Below are 17,776 nucleotides of genomic sequence, written 5' to 3'. Positions count from 1 at the left end.
TATATAGAGTAGCTCTACATTTATTGAGTCTGATTGTCGTCTGTCATCATGGCTTCAAAACGTGTAGACGTTTCTATAGCTGATAAATTTCGGATTCTGAAAGCACTACGTGAGCCCGGTGCTAAACAAGTATGGTAGCAGAAGAGTTTGGCATCTCAAAATCTGTATCCCGCATTTTGAAATTGGCCACAAAGCTGATTTACAGCTGGAGGTGGCGAATCGTAAAAAAAAAAAAAAAAAAAAAAAAACATTGGACAACTACGTCTACTTCTTTTAAAATGATGCTTCAGTATTAAATGTGTCCTGTATACCGAGCGTGTTTACTGGATATTGATAGTGTACAATACACTACTGGGTATACTTTTTTTTGTAGTATTAGTAAACAGTTTTTTGTTCTGATATTTGGTGTTTAATTTTATAACACTATAGTGAACCATGACGTGTATTTCAGTGCGCTGTTTTTGCAACAACAGTATACATCGTTTTTCCAAATACTGTACTACTTGAAAGTGTGTCTTTTTGCTTAATAACAACATTCGGTTAATAAGTTTTTGCTGGGAACCGAAAGATTGCTAATTAGCGGCATCTACTGTATCTCTAAATATTTTAAGATATCTAAAATATATTTAGAGATATCTTTAAAATGGATTCCAGATATCTTTTAAATGGAGCTTTAAATGATATATCTAAAATGTATTTTCAGATATATTTAAATCATTTTAAGATATTGGAAAATGTTTGAGATATATTCTACATCCTTTTCAGATATCTCTAAATCACTATCTCTGATTATCTCTAAATGAACAAGAAGTTGTTTCAAGATTTTTCAAATTATTTCGAGATGTCTCTAAATGAACAGGAAGTTATTTCAAGGTACTGTGAAACCATAAATAGTTGCAAGCCTTTTATTGTATAATATTTTGCCTATGAAAAAATGTCATGCGTTTTTGACACAAGTATCAAATTCTACTAACAATACATACTTGTTATATTGCAACAGGTCGCCAGTGTTTCTGGAGGGAAATTAGTTTTTATGGGTGTAATTCGCAAATATTTATGGCTTTACAGTATCTCTAAATGGCAGTTTGTCGTACCATGCTAGCAAGACATTATTTAAAGATATCTGTACATCAATTTTAGAGATCTTTTGTTTCATTTTTGGATATCTCAAAATTAAAATAAGATAGCTTCAAAAGGGTTTATTTACAGATATCTCATTCATTTAAATAGATCTGCAAATGATTTACAGATCTCTCTAAATATTTCAAGATATCTTAAAATGCAATTTGAGATATCTTTAAATGATCATTTGGCTTGCCATAGATTTTGACTCAAGTCAAGTGAAGGCTGTATCGTGAGAACCGTTCCCCTGAATTTAATGAAACTTTTAATTGATGTTTGTTACCAAAATGTGAACTTGTATTGTACATTAGAGTAGTTTTATTAACCTAGACTAATATTTTATGGCGTGTGTGTTCACATTTTTGTGCATAGCTCAGGGTTGAGGACTCGGTTTCTTCAACCATTTGGAATACCAACCGTCTGGTTCAGATAGATATGATAGGTCACTTGATTATGTTAAAATCCAAATTTTCCCTCAGTGAGTCTTAACATTAAACTGAATGGAAAAGTTTAACACGTGTTTGGTAATGCAGTGAGGAGTTCATTGAGCAATGTATTTATTCATTGACTGGTTTTAAGCTGCACAGCTTCTGTCATAAAATCGCTGTTAAAAGTGAATGTAATTCTTTGCTTGAGAGAGTGCTGCCTCAGTAGTAGTGAGAATTGAAACTCATGTCCTGTGGTCCTTTAGACAGTAGGATTCATGTAATTAATTGAAGTAGTTCATTCAAAGGTAAAACATTTTAGATAAAAAATAATTATCCTGTATCTTGTCATGTTTAGTTATTTACCATAAATCATGTTTTAAACACGTTTAATTTGATCGGATGAACATAAAAAAATGTACTTAACTAGACTAGATGTATGTTTTTTACACATTATAAATAAATATATATATATATTATATATTATATATATATAATATATATATAGATATATATATTTCCTATATTAAATTTTCACTCATTTCCTGTTGCTGTGAACCACTTCAGTGCACCACATGTAATTTCAGTCTTTGGCAGAGACACTTCTTGTTAAACTGCTCCTCCTGGAGCTGTTTAATGAGCTGTTGCACTGTGAAGTGCTCAGAAGTAGGATCCTGTGAAATTCAATGGAATGACATGGCTAACCTGCAGTTGAGTCCTAAACCTCAAGATGACCATGTAGCCACTCCAGCCAAACTGATCCAAAGAATAATTAAGCAATCAACCCATTAATTAGAAAACACCCTCTAATTACGAGGAACATTTATTGCCATTGTAGAAATGGATGCATTTAAAGAAAAAGCTTACCTTGAGGTTTGCTGTTTTAAACAAATAGATGAACCAAAAAACTCCAAAAGCATTTCTTTGATGGACTGCACGCAGCACTATCCACCTGGTGTGCAGCACACTGTTGCCTATAACTTATTTTGAAAGCCGTAACGTTGGAAAGCTTCAGAATTAATATATACACACCGAGCACTGGCATAAGAGTTGCACAGCACAGATGGCAGAATAAACAAACAGTGTTAAAACATTGCCATGAATTCTTTAAAAATTGATGAGTTACTATAACGCTGATCAATGCAGAATAAAACCACATTTTATTTAACCAGCTCACAAGTTTCTGAAGGCACTAAGGCTTTTAGACCGACAACACAGAGAAGGGGTTGTATTGTTCTGTGGCCTGTCGTCTGGACCACAGAACTAATTTACATAAAATCTATGATTTGTTTAAAAAAAACAACAAAACAGAATAAGAATTACTGGAAAATGTAAGAGAATGTAAAATGAATGGTCAATATTGTTCTCGCACAGTTGTGCTATCCTGCAGGGGTTAACCAGAGTCCCAACCATATAAAACAAACCAAATGTATCTAATTTCCTTTTAATGCTTGCTATTCTGTCTTTTATAACTTTCTTATGCATTGATCAATTATGTGACACAGTACATGTTAATTGTAACATGTCACTTACAATGTACTGTGAGATCCCTGTCACCTCACAATAAAGATAACACAGCTCAACACAATTTAAGGCCATTTAATTAACATAAACCCTAAAAGTCAACTATATACAGAAATACAATGATACATCGTTTTACCATATACCAATGAAGCAGCTTCAGCCTTATAGTTCAACTGCCTCATTTCACCACCTTTGGAGTGCACTATAGTCTGAGATAAATTACTTTGCACGCACTGATATAGCTGTAATGGATGAGGCTGTGATGTAATTTTCCTCTACTAGCTGTCATGCCAAGTATGCATGCTTTGTTAACCACATACTTACCTTCAGTCGTGCAGAAAGTCCATGAAATTGCAGGTTAGGGGATAGAAATGTACTGCACCAACTTGTGATTATTAAACCAATCTAACGTTTTGCAATGTTTTTTTTTTCTTTTATTTCAATCACAGTATATTTAAAATCTTTCATACTGGACCTGCCGGTGCTAATGCCACTAATATATAAATACTTGCATTACTTCTATTAGTGTGAAGTTATATAGTGAAAACTGTTGAATTTAAATCAAGGGAAGTAATGTTAAAACTACAATGCATTAGTAAGACCTTATCTAGAATATTGTGTTCTGTTCTGGTCACCTCACTACAAAAAGTATATTGCTGCTCTAGAAAGTGTAAAGAAGAGCGACCAGACTTTATTCCTGGTTTAAAAAACATGTCATAGGCAGACAGGCTAAAATAATTGGATTCTTGAACAAAGTCTTGAACATAGAAGACTACGCGGTGATCTGAGTCAAGCATTCAGAATTCTAAAAGGTATTGACAATGTCGACCCAAGGGACTTTTTCGACCAGAAAAAAGAAACAAGGACCGGGGGTCGCAAATAGAGATTAGATAAAGGGGTATTCAGAACAAAATATAGGAGGCCATTTTTACAGAGAATTGTGCGAGTCTGGAACCAGCTTCCCAGTAATGTTGTTGAAGCTGACACTCTGGGATCCTTCAAGAAGCTGTTTGATGAGATTCTGGGATCAATAAGCTACTAACAACCAAATGAGTAAGTCGGGCCGAATGGTCTCCCCTCGTTTTATAACCTTTCTTCTGTTCTTAAGTATGATAAAATGAAACAATAGTGAGCCAAAAGGAAAATGAATAATAAGTAAAGCTCACCATAAATCCAGGGAATTTTCAGGTGTAAAGAGTCAGGCACACCCCTGCACATCAGTTTTCTCACGCTGCAGACAAAAACAAACAACACTTAAGTGCACGCCCAAAAAATGTCAAAAACAATCAAAAAATTCTATAAACATATAAAAAATAACTTAAAAAAAAAAAAAAAAAAATCAAACCCAGCCATTGAACGTGTTAATATGACTAGTACAAAAACAATAGCCTGCATGATGTGTACTGCATTAGTCATCCCATGGAGCTATGAAACTGTACAGGAAATTTATTATTATTATTATTATTATTATTATTATTTTGTATTTAAGGCGATCATAATACAGTGCTACCCCGTTACAATGCGACCCGTTACAGTGCATAATTGGTTATAACATGGTAAGGTTGTACCTCCCATTTCTGCCATAGTGCAGTTTGACTTGCAAACGCTGTTTTTTTTTTTTTACATTACCGTATTTAAACCCATTTAAGTTGAAACTGGGACATACAGTACTTATAAAGCTCCTGTGCTTGCACTGTATTTTTTTGTAAAAGTAAAACCAAACTCTCCGTTAGTGCTACAAAACAAGTATGAAACAATTCAAGTGTGTATAAACGTCCTTGGATTCTATTTTTTTACAGTTTACAACATTTATCTATAAAAAACATACAATTTAAATTAGAGTGGTGTAAACTTTAAATTTGTGGAATAGCAGTTTCTATTATATATTGTGAAAACCTGGGGTTTATACTGGCGTGCGTGCGTGCATGCGTAAGCGGTAAGCTTGCCTCAGCCGGAATTGATTGACGTCCGGGTAGGCGGAGACATGGACAAGGCTGACCGCTGAGTCAGATAAGCTGCTGTGTGAATGAAGACTGTTTATTGTTTTTGGTGTGGCCCAGGCTGATGGGCCAGGAATAATCGTCCCAGTAAACTGTGGATTCAGCTACCTGCAAATTGGTTGTGCACTGTACATATGATAAAGCCAATGTTTCACTTCTATATTAAACTTTTTTGTTTGTTTTTAGCTTTCGTGATGGAAATACCACCCTTTTATAATCAGCAAGTTAGGTTTTCAAAAAAAGGAAATATTTACCCAATAGAAAAAAAGAACATTTCTGAAAAATCAGTTCTCCGAACACACTATTAAATCGCCCTGAGTGGGGACAGCTGCGCAGTACAACTGCTGGAGTGGTCCAGAGCCCATTCTTATTAGATATAAACACTTGCATTAATTATATTACTCTACATTAAGTATGAGGCAATGCAGCAATAATTAGCCTAAAGGAAAATGAGTAATAAAACTATGAACTCGTAAAATAGCCTAACAGCCGCAGCGCAATTGCTTGAGTTGTCCAAAGCCCATTTATTATTATATGTAAACTCTTGCATTAATTATATTACTGTAAAGTAAGTATGAGAATGAAACAGTGATTAGCCATAAAGAAAATGAATAATTCAGCTGTGAAATCAGAATATAACAGTGGCAGTGAGTGGTCCCAGTGGTCCGGACCACTGTGACGTCATAGCAATGAGTGTTCCATGGCTGCTATCGGTACCGCAACAGCCTGGAATACATGAGCAATACTACTCTGCTGACACAGCCAGCATGGACGATGATGGTACTTCACTGGTGTATAATAAAGCAGAGAAAGTTTTGAGAAGGATGTCTTCCCCTCTCATCGCTAATAACCAGACTTTTATTAAGGAGGACAATTTCCTGAGCATTTTAAATGCAACGGATAGAAAGGCCTTTGAAGGTTTTCCCTTCCATAAGGCAGTCTGGAGGCCCGTTGAGGCTTCATGGAAAAAACCTGCACGTGCTGTTTCAAACCTACATAGAGTAGATAAGTTCTACAGGGTACCCACGGGCCACAAAGATCATCCCTTTGAGCATCCGAAAATATATATTATCATGACTGCAGCAGCCAGCAGTGCATCCTCTAGATCCTGTGCACCAGTCTGTGCAGACAGGGAAATCGATATCTTTCTGAAGAAGGACTACACTGTCTCCACTTGAAATGTGCTCATTAATAACTGCCAAATCCATGCTGCCAAATATCAGCATAAGCTATGGAGCCAGGTATCTGCTTCCCTACTGACCTCTACCCCAGAGAAGATTGAACTGGATATGCAGCTTGCAGAAGAGGGAGAAAATGCTGCAAAAATCCAACTGCAGGCAGCATTGACAATAATGCTAGGGCTGTAGCAGGTGTTGTCTCTGCAAGATGGTGCCTGCAGATGAAGACATCCTATTCAACCCCCGACACACAGTCACAACTTGTGGAGTTACCATTTCAAGGACTTTCTATTTGACACCGGTCTCAAAGATTCCCTGACACAGATGAAGGAGGCAAAGCAGGCCATCAGATCCTGCTCAACAACCAGGAGAGGAACACCCCCCAGCAGGGGGTGTTTTAATAGAGAAAGGATTTTCAGACCGCAGACCTTGGAGGACAGAGCAGGTTTCAAAGGGGCCAAGGATCCCAGCCATATAGATCCTTCTGTGGCTTTACTAGAGGCAGAGGCAGACCCTCTATCTGTTCCTGACATTCTCCGTTCAGCACGTGGCTTTACTAGAGGCAGAGGCAGACCCTCTGTGTTCCTGACGTTCTGCGTTCAGCACGTGGCTTTACTAGAGGCAGAGGCAGACCCTCTATGTGTTCCTGACATTCTCCGTTCAGCACGTGGCTTTACTAGAGGCAGAGGCAGAGGCAGACCCTCTGTGTGTTCCTGACATTCTCCGTTCAGCACGTGGCTTTACTAGTGGCAGAGGCAGACCCTCTATGTGTTCCTGACATTCTCCGTTCAGCACGTGGCTTTACTAGAGGCAGAGGCAGACCCTCTATGTGTTCCTGACATTCTCCGTTCAGCACGTGGCTTTACTAGAGGCAGAGGCAGACCCTCTGTCTGTTCCTGACATTCTCCGCTCAGCACGTGGCTTTACTAGAGGCAGAGGCAGACCCTCTATGTGTTCCTGACATTCTCTGTTCAGCACATGGCTTTACTAGAGGCAGAGGCAGACCCTCTGTGTTCCTGACATTCTCCGCTCAGCAACCGGTGTATTTCCACCCCCTCACTTTAGCCAATAGGGGGAAGTTTCACATTTTTTTTACAAACTGGCAGAAAATAACATAAAATCCCTGGGTCCTGGGGCTCATACAACACGCTATAAGGTACCATTCTGGTCTCAACCACCAGCAACAGGCATCATTTGGACATGACTGGGCAGGTCCACAAGGGGTCTTTCTACAGGAGGAGATAGGATCCACTCTGACAGAGAAATTAAAAATGGTATAATTGGACACTGTCATCAAGGCATTTCAAGGAGGCTCTCCCACATTCCCCCCAATGCAGCCTGTTCTGTGTACTCTAAGGCAGCTCATATCCTTTCCATTATGAGAGTCTTCATTGAAAAGAGCACTGCTAGATGAATTATTCATGACGGTGGTCTGTGCTGGGTTCTAATGTACAAGCTGATTAGAATACTTATGTCACACTTGCATGTTTTGAGAACTGTTCACCCAGCTGTGGTGGAACTTGGCGTAGTACTGTGGGTGTGCGATCTGCTGCAGCTCATGGGGACAGAGAGTGCTTACTGCTTATTCTTGAGCTCTGGGCACTCATTGGTTGGCTTAAGGCTGGCTTTTCAGAACGGCTTGCTTGAATTTGATTAAACTCTGCATGGCCATGTTGTCCGGAAGACAATCAAAAGAGACAGGAGCAGCTGTGCATATTAACTTAATATAAATTGTCTTTAATGATACTGTGTGTATGTATGTATGTATGTATGTATATGTGTGTGTGTGTGTGTGTGTGTGTGTGTGTGTGTGTGTGTGTATATATATATATATATATATATAGTATATATATATATATATATATATATATATATATATGTAATATATCTTATATCACACACACACATATATATATATATATATATATTATATGATATATGTATACACCATATAGTATATATTATATAGTATATATATTCACCCCCTTTTCACAAGTGTTCAAAGTGGAAACAACCGGAATAGTCAGACCTTAATTTTATGCATTAAAAAAATAATACATTTTCATTTATCTACACATCCTACCCCACAACTTCCAAGTGAAAAAAATATTCTAGAAAATGAATTTAAAAATACAAACTGAAATAGCTTGGTTGGATAAGTGTCCACCCCCCTTATAATAACAATCCTAAATTAGCTCAGGTGTAACCAATCGCACACCAAGTTAAGTGGCCTCCACCTGTATTAAATTGTAGTGATTCACATGATTTCAAGATAAATTCAGCAGTTCCTGTAGGTTCCCTCTGCTGGGTAGTGCATTTCAAAGCAAAGCCTCAACCATGAGCACCAAAGTGCTTTCAAAGAACTCGGGGACAAAGTTGTTGAAAGGCACAGATCGGAATGGGTATAAAAAAATATCAAAGGCCTTGAATATCCCTTGGAGCATGGTTGAGACAATTAACCTAGCTAGCCTCCTCAATTCAGAGTGGCCATGTCTCAGTATGTGGGTTTAAAACTAGACCTTCACATGTACACCTCAGAATGGATCCATGTTCATAACAAAAATTGCATATGATCTAACTTGTGATTCTGCATTCTAACTAATCGAGTGAGGAACTGTGTTTTTACTAGGTCATTTTCAATAAATGTGCCTAGATCAGTGAATGTGTGTGGGTTGTAAATTATATCCTGTGGTGTGCAAACAGACATTAGTAACAAACTCCAAATAATCAAAATAACCTTGCTCTGGTGGCAATTCTATAGGAATTACTTCAAGAGGGAGTAGCAAGGCATGGCAGGCAGCAGAACTATCTCTGCATTCTGTCACGTTAGTCCTGTCATATTGCACTCCTGTACAAATCTGTGGAACAGTCCCCTGCTCCCTCCATCATCTGTGTGATTCCTTCTGGTATCAAATACAATGGATTAAGGTGCCCACCTGAAGACCCCAGAGATGTATCCTACTTAGCTCAATCCAGACGGTTGTCATTCAGATGCGCTGGGGAGACTGCACTGGGTTGATCCCCGGAGCCAGCATCACAGCCGTTGTGTGTGCTGATTCGCTGGGGAGGCAAAATGAGCTGATCCCTGGAGCCAGCATTACACTTCACCAATCAACACCAGACAGAAGGATATGTACATCATCAGATGGAAAACAACGCAAATGGATGGAGATGCAGATGGATCACATTAGTTTACTGCAAAGCTACATCTTAGTTGGTGCTTTTCTTGGATCTTGGCGATAGCCGAGTTCAAATCAGCATGAAGTTCAAAATCTACTCTCATGTAATAGAAATCATTTTTCTGGTTCAATTTTTATGTTACTCAGTGTTGTCTCGTGTTTACATTGCTGTACCCACTGGAACTGTACACCCCTGCCAGGCACCCGAGTGTCGATTCAAGTTATGCAACTGTTTTTGTTTTGTTAAATACTTCAAATGAGTATAACACTAATTTAAACAATTGTTACAATCCTACCCTTCCCACAGTAGCTTGTAATCTGCCAATTTGTAATTTCTGTGAGTTTATCATTGTCTGCTGCTACAAACAAATAAATAAATGAGCACACTACCTGTGCCTCTTTAAGCCAGGGTAGCAGTATGCAGACAATGGCTTTGTCTAACAAACAACCAGTCAACCAAAAAAAACACACTACCTGTGCCACTTTAAACCAGTCTGTAACTAGTTTTTAAGCAACTCAGATATGTCGTAAACAATTTAGCCTTATTCTTTGTCTGTTCCTGTTTGAATCTGTTTTTCTTGCCTTGTGCTATCAAAATCTTGATGCAATCTAATAACAGTGTTACTTTATCATAAGGCCCTTCCTTATTCTCCATCTGTTGTTGTTTGAAAGTGTTCTGTATAGGTCTTTTCCCTTCAGCCCCACCTCCTACTGTCCAGCATGCCGTTTTTAAGTGTGATTTTGGCCACAGTTGATATGCCATCCTATTCCGATATGCTACCTTTTTACGGCTTTCATGCCATGCTACTGCAGCGACAGGTTTTTCCTTAGTGGTTGATGTGTGTCTGTCAGCATCTTGCCCAACAGGAGACTGTCTCTATGATATGTTGACAAGTGAGATCATCTACATGCTGGTGTTGTCTCAGAAACTTTTTTGGCGCTTCGGAGAGAACGGTATCATACTGTTGCAAAGCGAGTGCTAGGAGAGGTGGATGTTCACGAAAAGGCTCTGGGATTCCAGAGTGGAGAGTATATATCGTATACAAACGACTGTTGAATGAGTGAGGGCTGTCCCCTTTCTTCTGGTTTTGTGGCTTGCATGATAGCCCAGTTAGGTGGTTGTTTTCCCACTAGTTTCAATATAGCCTTATCACACGCATCTCTGTTAGCCCATGGTTGTTCCTCACCTTTCATATTATCTGGCAGTGAATCTATCAAATACGGAGGTATCGTTAACGTGAAAATTTGTCTTTGCAAAAGCTTTGCAGTTTGGCTCTGTATTTCTGCCCTGTGTAGCAGCGTAAACCCACTCCTGTCACCACAGTTTGATTCACAGCGTTGCCATTTTCATTCATCAAAGGGAATAAAAGGGAATATAGGCATAGACAGCCTTAGGTTCACATTACAAGTTCAGTCAAATCCCTGGAGGTAAATTTAAAAACAAAGCCACGTCGATGAGGAAGTACAGGCTGACTGATTTAACAGCAATGAACTGAGCTCTATAACGTGGCAGCTCATCTTGATCTATGTGTCCCTCAGAAGTGTTTCTGCAGGGGGTGCCTCTCTCTTTTTTTATTGTTGTCTTTTATACTCTTGTGCATGTCAGCGTTCGCACTCGGCAGCAGTGCATTACTTCTGACCGCAGTATAATTACCAGAGCGCACTGTAATTGCTGGATTTTTACACTTTCTGTATTTAATTAAATATCTTTAAAGTTTATGCTCCAGGGCATTCCATTTGGACAAATGACCCATTTTTCAGTCCCCAGACGCATTGTAGTTTTCTCTTATGATCTCCTTGAATCTGATGGTTTCATAATTTAATTACTGTGGTATCGGTAGTAACCAACTACACCCCTTGGTGTTGGCGTTATCTAGTCATTGTAAAGGGGAGGGGTGACAAAGCCACAGTTTAACACCATTTCTTTGATCCAGTCTGGCGTACTTTGCTAATTGATGTGATCTACAAAGAGGGCACAGTTGACTTCTGTGTTTTCTGTTGCATTGGTCTCCCTTTGCAAAGGGCTTTGAAACATTATGGGAAGGCAGCTTAGTACAGTTTATTATTATTATTATTTTAAAATTTAAATATTGAAGACCTCAATCTATGAATTGTAGTAATTTGGTTTTATTTTCTGTCTCTTTATAGTTGTCTGTTGGTAGTGTCCCAGTTGGTTTGAAGAATTATAAAAATATAAAAAAAAACTCTATATAAACAGGGTGTCACTTACAGCAGGGAGGAGGAGTTCATCACAGAACAGAGTAGCATATTGTCCCAGCTTCCTTTGGAACAGCGAATAGCCTTGCCTGCCTGTCTGTATTATAGGAGCAGTGCAGCGGCATTTTAAGAAGAAAAAATGACAAGAAACTTACAGGGATGATGTTCTGATCTGATGCTGTAGTTGAAGCAAATGGAAATTGCATTGAAAAGCATAATAACTAAGCCCCCTTGTGCAACATGGAAGTTCTGACAGTGTCAGTGCACCACTTTTCTCCCACAATGCACTGAATGCATTATCATTATTTTTGAGTACTGTAATGTGCCACAGAGAGTAACGCCAGTATCTGTATGTCAATGTACCATGGTGGTGTTTCTGCAAAAAAATTGCCTCAATACTATGTGAATTGCCTCAATACTATGGTTTTTCTCCATGTTTTTGCAGCACATGTAGAGAATGAAGAGCAGTACACCCAGGCGCTGGAGAAGTTTGGAGATAACTGTGTCTTCAGAGATGACCCAGATTTAGGATCAGCTTTCCTCAAGTTCTCTGTGTTTACAAAGGAGTTGACTGCACTTTTCAAGAACTTGGTAAGGGTCCACAATGGCAAATTCACTGTCTAGATACTGTACTGTTGCTGTTTTTAATTGTGCCAATAAATCAGGATGCTTTTTTTTGGTACCTTTTTAATATCATAAAATACAGTGGGAAGACACTGTAACAGAGCAGTTTAAGAGTGCTGTTAAGATTAATAATAGACCCTGTGTCTTCAGTAATTCAAATGTTGGTGTTGCCATTAGAGAAGTGAAAGTAACTTTGATAGTAACACTACGTATTTTCTTTCAGTTTCAAAACATGAACAATATCATCACTTTTCCACTTGATAGTCTGCTAAAGGGAGACCTGAAAGGAGTTAAAGGGGTAAGTGTTTCCCTTTAATTGTCATAGAATGAAACTGGGCCTGACAAGCAGAAAGACAATATCAAGATGAATTCCTTGGTGGGAAAAAAAGGAATATTCACACTGTTCACACAGAACACGAATATAAAAACACAGCTGAGGAATACAACAAAAAAAGGAATATTCATACTGTTCACACAGAACACGAATATGGAAAAACAGCCGAGGCATGCAACAAAAAAGGCATAGAATGGACGAAAAAAATGACGTGTGTTAAAACTGTGATTTAAAAATGCAATTAAAAATGCGTTTGATTTAAGGCTGGGACGATGCCTGTTTTTTCACCATCGATATATCATTTTCCAAAAAAGTCGATGCATCGATTCATCGATGTTATAAAAGGGTAAAAAATAAATTTAGTGCAGTTATACATGTGGAGCTGTATTTTGCTGTACAACATTGCTGGTAAAGGTTTAAAAATTATAATACTAATTAAATTCCATCAGTTTGTGCATATAGTAGTAATAATAATAATACAAAAAGATCCATGTTGAATTGTGCCAGTTGGGGGGTCAAAGCAAAATCCATTGATTTTAAAAAAAAAAAGAAAAGAATAATAATAAGTCGTTTAAATTCAGAACAAGCGGTTTAACAACTAATCCAGGGAACATCATAACTAATTTATAAAAAGTGAACAGTTCAGTAACAGTATTGTCCATGGCTTAGATATTAGTTTTGTTAAGGAACATGATAGTGTCCACACTTTTTGCATCCAGGGAAGACCAGAGCTTGCTGACTGTTTGCCCAGCCGCATTGAATACATGCTCACTAGGGACTGACGTTACCGGGGTGCTTAAGATGCTTCTGGCCAACTGTGCAACTTTTGGAAAGCGGTCTTGATTGTTTTTCCACCACAGAAGCGGATCTTCATTTATACTTAAGGGTAGTTCAGATGAATAAATGGTGATCTCCCATGTGATGTCGCATTCCTTAGTGCTGCCGGGCTCCTGTGAGGTGTGTTTGCGTCCATGACACAGCAACTTAAAAGCATTCTCTGTTTTTGATTTCGTTAAGTGGCAAATCCTCATTGCTTTTGCATGCACTGCCTCCACTTTTTTCACCAGCAAGGTTAGGTTCAGAAAACTTTGAAATCCAACACCTGACAGATTCTCTTACACTGGCTTTGGCCTCTTCTGTTAGAAAATCTAAGTTCCAGAAACGTGGATCGACAAAAGAAGCATCAACAGTGGCATAACTTTTTAAAATTTGGCTCATTCAGTTGACTGAGTTTGAAACAACGTGACAAATTGCACAAAAGTACTTTCCGTACATCTTTACTTAATGGTGTAGCTGGACTATTAATGTAATTGTCAGGTTCCTCGCTCACATTGGGGATCACACAGCCTGCAGTGGTGTTTTTCTCTGAACTTAAAAGCACAGTAGCCAGTTCAAATGGCTGTAGCAATGGGAGCACTTTTAGACAGTAATTTCCACTGCTCAGTGGTCATATCTGAGGTAGCTGCATCTGATTTTTTTGTCACCTCTAAGTTTGACAAAACAGCTACTAGGACCCACCTCAAGTGCTGTCCTACATTAGTTTCAGTGAAGCTTTATCTACAGCTAACATTTCATTTAGTTTATTCTCTAAAGCACTGGTTGCTAGCTCACTTTTTCTAAAATGGCCAACCAGTCGTCTTGCCGCTGACGCCAGAGTACTGACTGCTCGAATCTCCTCCAAACTGTTTAGTATGCACAGATTAATACTGTGTTCTGCACAGCTCACACTAATTACACCACCCACCATTAGGCCCCCCAGCGTTCTCGCTAACTTGCAACAAAGGCATTGTCCTGCAAATATTTATCGCTCAATCGCACGCAGATTCAGTGAGTCAGAACTGAGGGGCGAAGGAAAGCGCTGCGCTAAAATCCAATAAATAAATAAATTCCTGTTAAACAGAAACGATGCACAGGCTTGACTATCGTTAGGGTTCAAACAGTATGATGCATTGATGGATCGATGCATCGCCTCAGCCTTAATTTGATTTAAAAATATATATAAATAGCATTTGTGGAAATTGTATCTCAGGAAACATTGTCAATGTCTTCATACACTTTTTTTTTTTCTTTTGTTCCTAATGGCATACATACCCATCACAACAGGCATTTGGCACAGAACGAATATGTCTCCTCTGTCAGCTATCTGACAGTATGCCCACTGTGGAGAGAGTTCATTCTTAAATGGAACTGCATGACAAAAGTGTACTGGGTCCATACAAATCTCCCTCGTTTATGCAGTTTAACATTATTCTTCTTGAACTGTGAACTGAAATTCAACCTGTTATCATTGCTTAAGCTGCTTTCCATTTTCTACTTCACTGCGTTCTCATCCGGCCTCAATGACCCTCCGCTTCATAGTAAATAATCTCTGTAGTCTGCTGTGTTTATCTTTACATTTCTTCACTGTCAGATACTTCTGTTCGATTTAAAAAGGGGGTCAACGAAATGTGTACAGAATAACCTTACTGTAATGTGTTAACAAATACCATTTTAATGCAAATGTGTCCCCTGCACAGTCGATTTATTACAACTTCAATGCAATTAACCTTATTGCCGCAGCTTAGGAAGATGAGCTTGGTTTGTACGACCAGTTCAGACAGTAACGTGATTGGTTTTACTTTAAAATAGAATTCCCATGTGTCTGTTTATCACATTGTTGTGTAGTTTTGCAGTTTGTACCCTCAGCCTTATGTACACCAAAGTTTGCCCACCGCTGGTTTTGCCCACCCCTTTTAAAAATTACTTTCCACTGTGAGCCAAAGAGGCATGTCACTTCTATAGCCACTGCAGGAGGATTTATAGGACATCCTTAAATTCTTTCATGGCTCTAAAAGCAAAACCAATATTAAAGGAGGTTTTGACTTTTATTTTCAGAGAGCAGTTTATTTTTAAACAAGAGAGTCTGCAACTGTGATATCATAGTGACCCACTTACCTTACCGATGCTTCTTGGTTCTAACTAAACCTGTGTTTTACAGTTTTACCCCAGTCTAGATCTAGCATTAGAATCAAATACCATTAAAGAAATTTAAAGCTTTAAGACATTTTTGTGTGTGTGTGTGTGTGTGTGTCTCTGTCTCTGTCTCTCTCTCTCTCTCTCTCTCTCTCTCTCTCTCTCTCCTCTCTCTCTCTCTCTCTCTCTCTCTCTCTCTCTCTCTATATATATATATATATATATATATATATATATATATATATATATATATATATATATATTATATATATATATATAGATATATATATATATATTATATATATATATATATATATATATATATATATATATATATATATATATATTATATAAGATTATTATATTATATATTAACAATACTAATATTAAGGATCCCTTTCAACTAAACCTTATCTATAACTTGCTCTCAAATGACAATCAATACCTGTTTCAACCACAGGTAAATCATTTATTGGTAATGAAATGTTGTGTAAAATAATGTTTACTTATTGTACCGGATAATTTCAGGAGCTGGCCCTTAGCTATGTCTACATGTTAGGTTAATCCTGGCTTAAATAATTGCATGTTCTTCTGGTACAGTGCAAAAAGAAATACACTTTTAATAAAAATGGTCTTGTTAGCAATGCCACAGGAAAGACTGAGGCTGTGGAAATTACATGCAAACCTCTGTAGTGAATTAGGTATACAATGTATTTAAATATAAATTAGTCTCTAGTCAACAACTCAGGAAATGTAAGAAATGGGACATACCATATTTAAGTTCTGGATCATGTAGAACTCGGATTCCCTTGACAATAACCGACATTCACACATTGTGTCAGAAATTTAAAATAATAGTTTATTTAAGAATTAAAAGGGGTGCACAAGCAATCCAATATTACAGAAAGGAAAGGCTATTGGTTAGAGATGTGCATGAATAGTATACAGTTCATTGATTGCATAGTCAAACGATTACAACAACCATAACATCATTAGCATACATGGTTAATATACTTATATTAGTTATGGCAGTTGTACATTTCAACAAACAAAATACATTTCTTACACACTCTAAAATAGGAAGTTGTGATCTATTCCTAGAATAATTTATCCAATAACTTGATAGCATTTGCTACAGTTCATTTCTCAAGTCATAAAATATGTAATATTTTGACTACTTATTGATTTTCAACAAAGCAGTTGTCAATCTTCTTTGTTGATGGACACTGCAGCTTCTTCTCCCTCTGGATCTGAAGTTTCAATGAAAGAAGACGTACTTTGTTTGAAGTACGCATTGTGTTATGTCGGCTCGCAGTAAACAAATAGATCTTTTCAAATGGAGATCAGCTTGTTGATTTCCAAGCAGTTTTCCAACTGGAAATAGTTCAATTGATCAGACTTAACTCAGTTCAGATAATGCGTTGCAATTGGAAAGTTATGTAGTTCGTAGAAGTGTTCTCGTTGCAGTTCTTCCTTACAGCTAGTACATGACCTTAGGCCCAGCTGCTGGCTATGCTTCCGTCTGTTTCGTGGAGCGACGTGGAAACCGAGACCCACTTTCAGGTCAAGGCAGTGTCCCGTTTACTGTTTCAGTCTCTCTTAGGGCAAAGAGCTACAGCTCTCTTCAAAAGCTGATTTTAGCCATTCTTCAGAATATCGTTTCTTCCTTGCCTTCCGTGAATTCCAATCCCATTGACAATGCTGCTTTATTACAGTGTGGGTTTGCAAGCCGAGTACAGGGTTGAGTCCAGAGTCAGTCGTGCCAACAGGAGCTATCTAGTTGGAATTCTGAGCTGTCGCACTTTGCTGGGGGCCCACAGAGGGCACTGTTTAGCCTTCACACTTCTGTGACTCCTGCAGGAAATGGATAATTGATTTGGCAGTGGCAACTGAGCCTGTGTGTTGGTCTATAGTCCTTCTGATTGGCAAGCAGGTTATTTGAAAAGCAGTTGTCCTTGCCAGTTTGAGATCTTCTAAATCTTGGGCATTGGTGATAATTGTATGAGAAAGCATCTTGTTGAGTGTTTTATTAATTATTTCTGTGAAGGCACACCAGTCTGTTTTTCATTGTTTGATTCTCATTCTAGTTTGTCGCTACTGTACCACCTCCTCTCTTTTTAATAAGCACTTGCACACTTTAGAGTTTCTTTTATTGCATTTATTTTCCCCTGATGAGTTTCACAGCTGATCGAGCTCGAGCATGCGCTTATTTCAGCTGCTG

General features: G+C 38.1%; 1 protein-coding gene across 7 annotated transcripts in view; it reads left to right on the top strand.

Annotated features, from left to right (window-relative positions):
• LOC121317540 (arf-GAP with SH3 domain, ANK repeat and PH domain-containing protein 2-like) overlaps positions 1 to 17,776 on the top strand; it is a 73,081-nt gene that overhangs the window by 26,758 nt on the left and 28,547 nt on the right. For all 7 annotated transcript variants that reach the window (XM_041253575.1, XM_041253581.1, XM_041253580.1 and 4 more), the window contains exons 3-4: positions 12,091 to 12,236; positions 12,493 to 12,567. In XM_041253575.1, coding sequence (XP_041109509.1) covers positions 12,091 to 12,236; positions 12,493 to 12,567 — 221 coding nt within the window. The remainder of the gene's footprint in view (positions 1 to 12,090; positions 12,237 to 12,492; positions 12,568 to 17,776) is intronic.

Source organism: Polyodon spathula, chromosome 6 (genome assembly GCF_017654505.1).
Source record: "Polyodon spathula isolate WHYD16114869_AA chromosome 6, ASM1765450v1, whole genome shotgun sequence".
NCBI lineage: Eukaryota > Metazoa > Chordata > Actinopteri > Acipenseriformes > Polyodontidae > Polyodon > Polyodon spathula.
Note: the sequence above shows the minus strand (reverse complement) of the source record. Positions and strands in the feature narration are given on the sequence as shown.